Below are 13,418 nucleotides of genomic sequence, written 5' to 3' on the forward strand. Positions count from 1 at the left end.
TAAATCACCAGCATGCATAAACAAAAGAAGATGAAAACACCATCCACCACACTGTCCAAGAGGCACGAGGCTCAGTTAATCTTGTAGGCTCGCAAGTTCACATGTTAGCTGTGGACGAGTGGAGGAATAGATGAGAGAAACACCTCAGGGAGATCCAAACTGTCAACGCGACGATGCAGCACTTCATCATCACATATGCCAAGAGATTAAATTATACTCATGCAATCCAAAGGTGATTCATTCTCTCACTAGAAACGGTGAATTTGGACTTTTGGGATTTGAATTCATTAGGCTGAATATATGAATGTGGGCTCACTGAAAAGTCTAGAAAATATATTTCCACACTTCTGTAAGGATGGCATTCCTCCTGGGAATGTGGCCAAAAGAGTCTGTGTGGAAAAATCATTTCAAAAATCAAAAAATGTGGAACAGTTTTGGCGCAGAAGGGGAATTAGCTTTCATCTAAACATGAAAGAAAACACAGGAATCGCCGGCAGCCAGCCCAGTACACATGCTCATGTGTTGTTCTGTATCTCCTGACCCCACCGCCTCTCTCTAAACTCTTTCTAATCCAAATCATAACACTCTAGATACTGTTTCTCTGTGTTTGGTCTTGATTTGACTCACAGGCTTTTGTCCAACGTGTTCATATTTGCCATTTTGTCCCCAGAAAGAAACAGAACACTGCTAATTAATGCTGAAAACAGTAATCAGCAGCACACTTCAAACACACACACACGCACACACACACACACACACACACACGCACACACGCACACACAGGCAAGTTCGATTCAGCTCCAGACATGCATGATACAGCCATGATACGCCATCCCTTTAAAATGACCATAGTTCAGGTTGCATAGACATGTTGCTAATAATAGAGATATCTAATCAATGGAGACACACACACTCATGCACTTAACCTTGGGTTGACTTTACGAGTCTGCCACGCAATCTCCCCGCAATACTTGACGAAAATCATCAACAGCATTCCTCAGCAGGGTGCAGATCATGTCAGTGCAGGAGTGTGAGGATGATCCGTGAGTGTGTCCTCCATCCAGTAATACAAATGGAAGCGACAGACACCTGGAAGAGCGGAATAGTTGGAAGGCGAGGAGGAGACCTCTATTTTTGGAGACGGTATTCTCATGGTGTCCCAGGGGAGAGGGCCGCTGTGGGCTCCCCTCCTCAGATGGCAGCGCAGGAGAAACCTGCAAGAGCCGAGCAGCAGAGGATGTCAGTCAGAGACGAGTAAACATTGATATTTTGGGGCCTTGTGACTGCAATGCATTCAGAAGAAATCAACAAATGCAAGAGGCAGACATGTAACAGCTGGTTTGGGAATGTGCTGAGTCGCACTCCCATACTTCCTTTTGCCCTGAAAACTGAGTGACCTCTACTGATTTACTGAAAGCCCGCTCTAGAGTATCATGGGACTAAAAAGAAAAAAAAAAAGAAAGAAAAAACCAAACACCCCGGTTCTCCAGCATCCAGGCCTTTTCAGTTGCTGTGACAACAACAAGGACAAGAGGAGACAACCTTGGACGCCGGACAGCTTTGTGTCGATACACTGGCTTCCTCACGAAGGCTGTCAGCTTCACAGCACTGACTCACACCTCGCAGCAATTCCGTCTGTAGTTGACTGATCTGAAATAACTGTGGTCAAGCGATCGAACGATAGATCCGTAATCAGGATTTGATTATGAGAAAGAGCAAAGTCAGGCTGCAACCACGCAGACCGCCACCGCCGCTTGTTTGAGACAGCAGGTCCCTCTGGTCGTAAGAGGATCTGATTAATAGAAATAGTTGAGAGCAAACCGTTTCTGATATAGCACGAGTTCAGAGTGGCTGACTGAAGTTCAAGAAGTGCAGATGAGGTTAAAGTGAACACAAATATATTAACCTGTCACCGAGCCTTTAAAGCAGACACATCACGATCAGGGCCATAGGCAATATTTTTAATTCTGTCGTTAAAATTAAATAGAAATTGGCAGTAATGGGGCCAAAATAATTATTTTCTGTGTATGATTACTGCTGATTTTTTTGTGATTACCATTAACAGGAGGTTAAGGTTGACGCACTGTTTTAATTCACCCCCACATCACAGGTGAGTCATACACTTACAGGTGGTTTGGCGCAAGATAAAGCCAAAAGCTTTCACCCTGAAAAAGCTGTCAGATAGGCCCCCAAGGGTACTGCATCATTCACTCTCCACACTGCTCAGTCCATCTTCTGAAGTCTGTTAGAGGAGCTAGTGGAAGAGATTTTGTGTTTAGTGTGACATCTTGTGGTCAAAAATAGCATTTCATCTACATGAAAGGTCCCCTCTCCTCTGTTTCTAACATTAAAGTAACAAAGCACTTTTTATGGCATGTTTTATAATATGTGAAATGGTTGGCTATAGTTAACTATACCTACCACCAATGCTGCAAATAATTTATGAATGATTAATAGACAATCAAATGACACAATATTTACTTTTAAAGAATGTAATACTCAACTCTTCAAAATGTCATGCAACCAATACAGAAGATATTCAAGGTGAAAAGATTGCAGAAACACATGTGGCCTGACAAAATCAATATGAATACATAGCTAGATAACGTATTTCTGTGTGTGTGTGTCTTTCTTTACTCTTCTATTAGAAATCTCACTCATAATCTAAAGATTCAGATATTCTTACCAAATTTATAGGCTAAATCAAAATCCAAGTCAAAAAGCCAAAAAGATAAAATACATTCAAATTAATTTGACTTTTTTTTCCAATGAAGATATCAAATAATTGAGGGGTATCAAATCAAACTCCTAATAATCAATTGTGTTCATGAAAAGAATGTAGTGTAATCCTACAAATTACTGCCTAAAAATCTGCTTGGCACTTGGAAGATGTTTAGGAAAGAAACGTGTAGAAGTAAGAGGGAAAAAATGTAGGCTGGTGGATGATGGGAAATGTAGTTTCAGGAATGTCTTGGTTTCACTATATCCTAAGCGTCCAAAAGGGAACAGCGTGTCAGTGATGTTAATATCCAAGTGGTCAAAATTTGTAAAACGGCGGACTGTGTAAACATTATTAAATTTTAATAAGAGTTATTCGCGGCTGCACTAATTAAAAAGGAAGTTCGTAGAAACGGACTTCGAGTCACAGAGAGCTTTGAGAGCGGCGGGCTCCCTCTGGGAGTTGTAGTCCAAAAAGAATCGTTTCCGTGTATCTAGCCTACGTTAGGTGGTGGAATCTGCTCTGCAAAGACGAACACATGTGAAATTATTGATCAGGTAGGGCAAACAGTTTATTTTGCCGGTTCCCGCCTGCTGAAGTTGTCGATAGCATTAAATATGTCAATTAATTTCTCGTGGTCAATCCTTATTTTATCCGCTAATGTAGAGGCTACAAGCAGTGTGCAAAATCAGCGCTTACATGGCGATGCATTTCCTTTTGTTCAGCTAGCTTATGTGTAGAAATACAGAAGGCAAATTCTCAGAAATGTTACTCATTAAAAATAAACAGCAACTGAATGGATTAATGAACGCTGGCTACCGAGCTGTTTCCAATTTTAGACACACCGCAGCAACACATTCCCGACGACACTCGACACGTCGGCATTTATTCAGCTAGTCTCGGTGAAGTTACACATTTATGAGCCATATGCTTCGTTGTATTAATATATAACCTGTAGGCTTTATTAGCATGTAGCTACGTTAGCTAGCATTAGCACTGGGCTTGTCGCAGATACGTTGTTTACATCCGGTTATGCGGGTTTGTTGGCTAATTTGCATGGCCGAGCTTAGGGCAGCGGACCCGCGGGGTTAACAGAGTCTGTCTGCTGCACATTTATACTGAAATCTATGGGAATTAATGTCAAGTAAGTTGTTAGATTGGTTATGACTGTAAGCCTCAGCTGGTCCTGTCATTTTCACTAACCGATTTGTCTTGTGTCTCACAGGGTTGTGTGAATTTATGGAAACATGTCAAAGAAACGGGGCAGGTAAGATCAACTTTGATTAAACTGTTGTGAACTGTCTTACAGTGTGTGACAGTAAACTTGGATAAAAACATTAATCCAAAACTGTTTGACGTCTTTTACATTTGACACTTTCTTGTTTTCAGTTCTTGGTTAAAGCTGGATCAAATGTAAATGGTGCAGATTGTGCTGAATGGGTTTTTGTAATGCGTCACTTTATTCTGTGATTCGTTCTTTGTAATTCAGTCTGTCGTATTTGGCCTCTGTGCTTGAATGATCATTAGAAATAATGTTATGTGCAATTTGGCTGTGTTTGTAATGATAAACCTGCCAAGCATCTGTGGGGTCTAAGGCACTGGCACATCATAAGCACTACAGATACTATTAAAAGGCTGAATTAGTCATTTTACAGTACTGTTGGCTCAGATATATCTTCACAATGATCACTTACTAGCAATCTTGTCATTTTCGTATCAGTAATTGCATGTTTAGAGGTACTAAAGCAAGTTTTCATCAGTGGGAAGATGACTAAACTTGACAGATATTGGTTAAGCTGGAGGCCTCTATCCCCTGATAGCATGACATTTGTGAATATTAGTGCATGACAAGCTTTGCACCCTTGGGTACATATTTCACAATTCAGTTGGATAGAGTCCTTGTTGTTTGGGGCCTATTCAATTCATTTCATATCTCCTCAGTCTAAACAAGTAGCCCAACACTAATATTGATTCAGTAGTTTACAAGGTACCTCAAAGAGTTCATTAATACTAATATGGACCTCATTCCCTTCATGCGCACAGGAAGCGTAGCAGTGGAGAGCTGAGTGAGAGCTCGGCATCGACCCTGAGCCCAGACCCTGACAACCTGCTGGGCCGCAGGATTCAGCACACCTGGAGGGAGAAGGGCAATGTGACCAAGTGGAAAGGCACCGTTTTGGAGCGCCTTACTGTGAACAGCTCCCTCTACATGGTCAAATATGACGGCTTTGACTGCGTGTACGGCATCGAGCTCTTCAAAGACAACCGGGTGTCCAACCTGCAGGTGTTGTCCGAGAAAGTCGGTGAGTGCGACAGCATCTCTCTCGAATCGTGTTTTTGCATTTCGTAAAGCGCTGAGAAGTATTTTTAGCTTTTTTATTGTACTCAATAATTTGGTCCCAAGTCATCATTTAAGCTGTGTGTTTCTCTGTCCCTCAGGGATCACTGCAGTCAGACACAACTATTGTGGCCTTTGAAGCTTGAGATGGTGTTGTTCTCATAGTGCTCTTGCGTGTGGTGGAGACTTTTGCTGCTAATCCTAACTGCCCAGTTCCTCTTTTGCTTATTCTAATTACACAACTGTTGTGGCTGACAGATGTCAGATCATATCATGAAACTTATCACTTATTTTCTGCCAGAGAATAAATAAATGGGTGTTTTACTAAAGAATGTGATGAGTTATAACTTGAAGTGATAACACTGACAGTGTGAACACTTCGTTACTGGAGAGTGAGAAGAATTATGTCTTTAGCATCAGTCAGTAATTTTTATTCTGGCCAAAATGTAAAAAATTCTTTCTTGACTGAGTGAGCTCATATAAAGCTGATATTAAGCAACTCTGATAGCCTGTTGAAGGTTTTAGAGATTTTATTTGTGCTTTGTCAGCATCGTGAGATAATATGATATTTTAATGTCCTGCCATAATGTGTCATGTGGGATCTATGAAGCTGTTCAGTTAACAGGCTTATTAAAGGGTCTTCTTCCCGCAGTGAACAATAAGATCAAGGTGCCTCCTGGGGCGGAGGAGCTGGTGGGCCGAGCTGTGGAGCATCTGTTCGAGAAGGAGGACGGTGAGAAAAACGAGTGGCGAGGCATGGTGCTGTCCCGAGCCCCCATCATGACCCACTGGTATTACATCACCTACGAGAAGGACCCCGTGCTGTACATGTACCAGCTGTGGGACGACTACAAGGACGGAGACCTACGCGTCCTGCCTGAATCGGGTACAGCAATGAGAGCTTTATTGTTTGTGTGCATAAAACTATCTTTGTTTCATATTTCAGATGCTCCTGGAAAAGTGGGAGGAAGAGAGCAGAGTTAATTTACATAGTCAGCCTTACAAAACACTTCAGTCTCTATGCTGCCTTTTTTTTTTTTTTCAACATTTTGTTCAGAGTTTCAAAACGAAGAGCATATGTTCTGTCATGGGCACTCGTGTCTTATCGTGAAGAGACAATACTGTCTGCAAACTGGACTCGGTTGTAGAAACCTGAAAACGTTGAGTGGTGGGGAGTCCCAGGTATTTAACCTCCGTGGGGTCATGATGAAGTTCACTGATAGCAGCTGGCTCATTAGTGCTCCGGCTGTGCAACTGCAGTCATTTGAGTTGTTGGAATCACCTGAGGTCAAGTGTGAACGCTTGTTAAAGGGATGAAAGGACAGCACTGTCAATGGGGGATAAGTAGTGTTGTAAGCCTCCTCCTCTGTTGAGGGATGATTTCTCTGTTTTGACATAAATATCTCCTTTCAAACCTTCTGTCCTTCCTGTCCACACATGTACATTGTTTTCCTCGAGAGTGTCCCTTCTCTTAGGACAGAAAAAGGGACACTCTTTTGAGGACGATGTACATATTTTGGATAGGGAGGGCAGATGGTTTGAAAGATGAGTAATGAGGCTGTTTACTTCAAAATAGAGAAAGCATCCCTCATCTGAGGAGGAGGAGGTCTGCAGCAGCACTTATCCCCACCACCTGTCCATTCATCCCTTCCCACGAGATTTCACAACTCTTCACAGCTGGTGTCATGTGACCACTCCAACAACTGTCGTCTACACTTGGCATCAGGTGATTCCAGTGACCCTATTACTGCCATTACACAGCCAGGAGCACTAATGAACGAGGTGGTATCAGCGACCTTAATAGCGACTGCGCAGAGGTTAAATACCGGGGACTCCCCACCAGTCATTTAGAAGAAGCTGCTCGGATGAGAGACAAAACGTTTCTACAAGCAAGTCCAGCTGCACTTGTCTCAACTCTCCTTGAAGAATATAAACTTGCTTGGTTGGGGTTAAGGTTCACCTTCAAAGGGTAAATAATTGACTGTCTTAAGTATGTCGTTATTCTGCAAATGTTTAACTCTGGCTGCCTAAAAATGCTAAAAGATGCAATCACATGCTCCTGTTATACTCGTCTTATTTTGTTTTCTTGTCCATCAACCAGAGAACAAACACCTGCTGCCGGCAGACAGGAAGCCAGGCGAGGAGCCAGAGAGCCTCGTGGGTAAACAGGTGGAGTACGTCACAGATAACGGTCTAAAGAGGACGGGTCTGGTCATCTACCAGGTCCCAGCTAAGCCCACGGTATACTACATCAAATATGACGATGATGTCCACATCCACGTCTACGATCTGGTGAAGACCACCTAGTACTGACTGTCCGGTTTCATCTGGAGCTGAAGGCTCATCTCTGACCCGACCAGTCATTGCCCGTTAAAAGTTTTCCTCCAGATATCAGTTTTCCTGGGAGGCAATGTGCCGAAGATCAAACGCCCCATCTTTTTTTTTTTTTTTTTCTTTTGTAATCCTCCAGAGGCTTCTTTCATTCTCACATTGCAAGACAAACTAGTTTTTGATTCTCAGTTTTAAGTTGATCTTAATGTATGATTATTAGGGCATCTTCAATGTAAATAAAGCAGGTCTGAGACCAGTTGTATAGCCCAGCAGATGAAATGGAGCTAGACGTTTGTTTTGGTTGAATCACACTTGTAAAGTGCAACTTTCAAGCCCCAAATTCATACTTTTTGTAAGCAACACATCAAACTAAAAGAGTTCAGCTTTCTTACATATACCTCTGTGTTTTACTGGTGTTTCATTTCACTTTTATATGCCTGTGCTATTTATTTCATCTGGAATATCTGGCTGTGCTTTTTGGCAAAACTTGTCTGCTGTGCTTCATGTGTGTCACTGGGTAGGCCTCCATTTGTTTAATATAGAAGAAATATTCATTTGTGCTAATTTTCCCATCACATTGAGCTGCAGTTTCAGTTCAAGTGTACAGGCATTGATGAGATTTGAAAACAATCAAAAACACAAAAAAAGCAGATTATTGTATCATATCTCTGTTCCGTTTCATCCTGCAAGTTTTCTACATTATAATAATATATGAAAAAGACTGATGTTGATGTCAAGTTGTTTGAACGGTGTTTGTGCTACACACTCTTTATGTAGTTGAAATTGGCCACCAACATTAAGTATTTGGGACTGAAGTCTTTATGATTTGCCAAAAATGAATGATGTGACATGATATATTCAGGCCTCAAAATATTGTTCATTGTGACCCTAAATATGTTTTGTTCTGTAAATATAATCTGAGACATTTTTATGAACGTAAAACAAAGCTGCTTGAAACTTATTTCCTCATCCAGTTATTGTGAAGTTTGTGTTGCATTGGACATTTTCTGTTCTGAAAAGGTGACATGGTTTTGGGTGAACCAATAATTCATAATCCCAACGTTTTGACCTCTTGGCCTGCAGTTTTATGTCTTTATACATTGCTGATGTAGCAGCACAGTTGCCCTATTCAGAATGTGAATATTTCCAGAGTTAAATGCAGGCCCAATGTGTGCATTAAACATGTAAGTAAATGTGAAATCACCCTCTTTATACTATTGCATGAGCTGAGAGGCATCTCTCCTTCGCCTCTGTGAATACAGTGAATGGACTCTGATACTCATCAGGTCATTAACTTTCTCCAAAGCACCTATCCTCATCTGTCAAATGCAGTGAGTCAAGTAACTTTACACTTCTTTTATGTAAAATATACATTTTTGTATAGATTTGGTGCCGCCTCCAGCTTCCCCCAAAGCAGTCTAAATAATATAATAATAATAATATACCGTGCAAATATTTTTACAGTGCATTGTGAGACAGATATGACAACCTTTGGTCGCTGCATAAATGAAAGAGCTGCACCGCTGAGATGGAATGTGAAAGAGGTGAGCAGACCTCAACACATGCCAGGTTCCAGCATGCAGTGCAGGTTCATGTGTACATGTGCAAAACAAGAAAAAACAAGTTGTCTCAGTCTAGACTCTAGATGAAGTTCAGGGCAGTATGACTGTAGACATTTGGAAATGTTCCATCTGTCTGAGGTGTTTTGACTTTTCGTGCTGGTGGATGCATTGCTGTGACAAAGTCAGACACTCGGTCATCTTGTCTTCTGTCTGTCTTTTAGGTTATTTAGCAGGCAGATTCTGATATTGACTCTTTAGCCTTCCTTGTTTACTGGTGAACCAAAAGCTCTTCCGTGTTTTGAGGGGCTCAACAGCTCAGTAACCAAAATAATATCAGTGAAAAACAGACTATGATTAAGTGTACTAAAAATAAGGTAATCAGTGATGTGTGTCGTGTAGGCCGTCTATAGCCAAGCTAGCATGAGGCTGTGAGACAGTGGCACTTTAAGCTAATGCAAACATTGGCATGCTAACATGCTAGTGTCTCACATGTGTAATGTTAACCATGTTCTCCACCTTTGTTTAGCGTGTTAGCATGCTAATGTTTGCTAATTAGCATTAACACAAAGTACAGCTGTCATTAGTGTCCCAGGTATTTTATTTTATTTTTATTTAACATATTTGACCAATTCAGTCACTGCCATGATCAGATGGTGGTGCTAGACTTAAGGGTCCAACGCAGTGGACTGACCAACTGTCTTAGTATTCCAAGAGTCACTCTGCTATCATGGATAAAAGCAGGCTCTTTACAGCAAATTAAAGCTCAACAAAATAAAAAGTAAATCATTCTTTACTTTAAACTTTAAACAGTTAAGAAGGTAACAGGATTTTTTGTTGCCTATTTTAATCAGATACCTGATTAGCTTCTGTATTTAAAGGCCAATGAAATCAGGGGAACAGAAACTAATTTACACAGTGGATAATTTCAAAATCATTTAAAGTCTATTTATACAGGACTATATGATCTGTATAAACTAAACAGGATCATAATCCTGATTGATTACTTACTATAACTGTGCCCTGTAAAGTACATATTAAAGATGCCGCATACATTGACTATGCAAAAGGCCTCTATTGCTTTCTCCTGCTGTCTGTAAAGACACTGATGACAGCAGCAGCTACTTCCCCGACAGTACTGTAAATTATTTATTGTAGACAAAATGATGTTAAAGATGACCCTGCTCAGATATTTGTAATTACTTAATGCCACGTGCAGTCTCCCATGAGGTGGGGCTTTATCTAATAACAGGGTTGATCTGTGTCCATTCGTCAAATGTCAGCCCTGCTTTGATGATGAGCAGACCACATTTTCTCCCAGTTCCTGCTCTTCCTGACCACACATGTAGCCACATGCTGACTGCTGACGGCCTCTCCCTCCCCCAGAGTCCCTCCGAGGTGCCAGGGTGCTGCTGATGGGTGCCAGTACAGACAGCGGGGGAACAGTTGGCATACCATCACGCCAGGCTGGGTGCCCAGATCGTAATAACAACGAGGAGGGAATACATGTATTACACAAGGTCTGTGCTCTTGACAATGTGTCTGATGTAATTTGTCACCTGTTGTGCATTTCCTTTTACACATCCATCACTATTTTCTATTATGTTCTTTCTCTGCGAAACCACCTGCCTGGACGCCTGGCAAAAGCTTTTTTTGTTCAGATTATAAAAGTATCTTTTGACAGTCTCCTCTCACGAGGTCATAGTAGCTTTGATTTTTAATTGAGAACAAATAAAGGACCATATGTGCTTGGTTATGGCTGTGATGTGTGATTCTGTCCCGGTCCTGTGGGTGGCAGAAGTGTGTGGTGTCCGTCAAAGCTGGACACCTACAGGTAACAGGGGACATGTTTTTCCCTTCTTTATTAACAGAACAAAATGTACAAACAAAACTGGACATACCAAAGATATAGCCAGGCTGTGGTATAACTCTCTTTTTTGTATCTTAGACAAGAAAAGAGCGATTAAGCAGTCATTTTTATGTTAAAACCAACAGTAAAACAACCACCTTTTTACTTCTTAACCAAACAGGCTGAGAGCTGCTATGAGCTCTGTGAAGGGAGACGTCTTAGTGCATCACACTATTTACACACTCACTCACAGGTTGTGATTAGAGAATCCTCGCCTCTGTTTTTTCTGAGTTACATTATTACAGGACCTTCCTCTAAAACCTTGAAACTTTGTCTGCACTCTTATTGGCCAATAAACAAATGCACTTGACTCTTTTGTGTTGCTTAGCAACGCCAGTCAGTCCCTGGTTTTTATATATGAAAAACCAGCATGCTGCCAATCTGGAGACTTACAGGGAGAGCAGTGTGAATGAGACCAGCCTCCAATGCATTTTTAATTAAAACGTTGCAAGCTTTTCTGAGTGAAAGCGGCTGTAAGCATTGTCTGGGATCATTATTAACTGGAGATGGTGACATGATTGATTTTGCTCCGCTCAGAGTCAGCGCAGATAGAGATGATTCATCACTCAAAATGTAACTTACATGTTGGTTTCATGTCAGCATTGTATTTCAGTGATGGCAGATTAAACAATCCATACTTTGCATTGACCTGAGAACATTTCACATAAATAAAGTGAGTTTTTGGATGTGCTTTTTCATCTGAGATGGGTTTGACTTTTCTTGTTTGTCATGCATACCATAAATGGAGATCCTGTCAGGTAACTCATGCAGGTATCCTGGTAACAACACAAAAAGACAGAGTATATGTGATATGTTTTCAAATTGTTAATGACTGAAGCCTCAAGCCCTTTCCATTATTTTCATCCAATCCCTTCAAATCCCCTTCTTTTCAGGAATATTTCTGCTCACCTCTGCTGCTTTTTATTCATTTAAGTGCAGCTGGTCGGACATAATGGGTAACATCTTAATGATGTGGAGTGATCTGAAGTCTTTTAATTGTTCATCTGTTACTGTATGTCCTCTTCTTTGTCAGTGTCCTCATCTGTGTGAATACAGCTTCAGCTGTGACAGCAGTGTGGGAGCAGAGAGTGAGATCTATCAGACTTGTGTCTTCTCTGGTCAGTGAGATCTCAGACTTCTTAGTGACTGTAGATATCTTATATTTGCTCAGGTCTGTTTACTGATATTAATCAAAGCTCAGAAAAGGCCTGGCTCTGCATCCACCCCATACGCAGACCAAACACTGGCAGTGAAGTGTCATAAAAAGCAAGAAAAAAATGCAAAAAGGGCATGAATATTGTGTTCAAAAGACTTTTCCCCTTATAGACTCCACGCACTGCCCCTAAGTTCATATTGAATGCTTTGCTTGGTGCTGTGCAGCACCCTCACTGTTTCCATACAGAAAGTCAAGTTGGCATGCCAACACTTCTTTTAATAATTAGCATGATTGCCTGCATGGTTGATTTTGTGATATGTTCAGCATTTATCATGACAATGCTGGGAAATGCTTCTTCATTCACCTGGTCCCTCATGACTGATACATATTGGAGAAACTACGAATGCACTACAGGAAGCAAGTGCTGTCCACTGGCCATTACAGTGACTGAGGCAGTCACTTAAGTCTACAGAAGGATTTAGACCCCTCTTATTGGTGGACGGCCTGTATTTAGACCTCTCAGTACTCAAGGTGTTACACGTAGTAAAGTGTTAAAGTAAGGTTTTCTGGCAGCAGGCCATCTCATCTAAGAGGAGTAATATGTTGGAGAGCAGATAGGAGGGTAGACCAGAGTGCTTTTCTCTGTCTTCTTTAGGAGCTCCTCAGCACCTGGTGTATGTGTTGCATGTGGGGCTCAAACTAATGATTATTTTCAGGATTGATTAATCTACTGATTATTTCCACAGTTAATCATTTAGTCCATAAAATGCCAAAAAAAAAAAAAAAGTGAAAAATGCTCAGCAAAATTTCCCAGAGCTCAAACTGATGTCTTCAGATTGCTTCTTTGGTCCAACTAACAGTCCATCATCCAGAGACTCTTCATTTACTACCATAAATGAAGAAGGAAAGCAGCATTTTTGCTTAGAAAATGACCGAAACAATTAATTGATTGTCAAATAGCTGGTGGTTAATTTCAGATCCAACCCTGTCTTGTGGATGCTGAGGTGAGAAAATGCAGAAATACACATAGAAGGTTTACATTTGGATTTTATTTCACCAATATAAAAGGCTAGAAATTAAATGAATTAATGAGCAATGAACAACGTTATTTACATTTTTGAAGCACACCTGTACAGAAGTGAAGTATGGAATGAATGAAGGACGAGCACTGAACGGGGAATAGTGGGTTATTTCAGTGTGTTTTGTACAAAGTGTGCTGCTGCATGTCATCATTAAAGTATTTCCCCAAGGTTTTCTAGCAGCTTTTATTGCACATGATTCACCTGCATGACTATCTCTGCTTAAATGATGCTTTTGATTGCAATTTTGCCAGTAATTAACATTGCTGAACATTAAGCCTACACCCAGTCACACAGGGGCAGGTAGGCAGGGATGAATCAGGACAT

The 13,418-nt window shown here is 41.1% G+C and overlaps 1 protein-coding gene across 1 annotated transcript; it reads left to right on the forward strand.

The window, feature by feature from the left end:
* Window positions 1-3,185: 3,185 nt before the first annotated feature.
* On the forward strand, window positions 3,186-8,349 carry LOC139339366 (spindlin-Z-like). Its single transcript, XM_070974949.1, has 5 exons — window positions 3,186-3,276; window positions 3,945-3,986; window positions 4,763-5,022; window positions 5,710-5,943; window positions 7,159-8,349. Exons 2-5 carry the CDS (start codon window positions 3,967-3,969, stop codon window positions 7,362-7,364), a joined length of 720 nt encoding a protein of 239 aa, XP_070831050.1. The 5' UTR covers window positions 3,186-3,276; window positions 3,945-3,966; the 3' UTR covers window positions 7,365-8,349.
* The last annotated feature ends 5,069 nt before the right edge of the window (window positions 8,350-13,418 follow it).

Source organism: Chaetodon trifascialis, chromosome 11 (genome assembly GCF_039877785.1).
Source record: "Chaetodon trifascialis isolate fChaTrf1 chromosome 11, fChaTrf1.hap1, whole genome shotgun sequence".
NCBI classification, from domain to species: Eukaryota; Metazoa; Chordata; class Actinopteri; order Chaetodontiformes; family Chaetodontidae; genus Chaetodon; species Chaetodon trifascialis.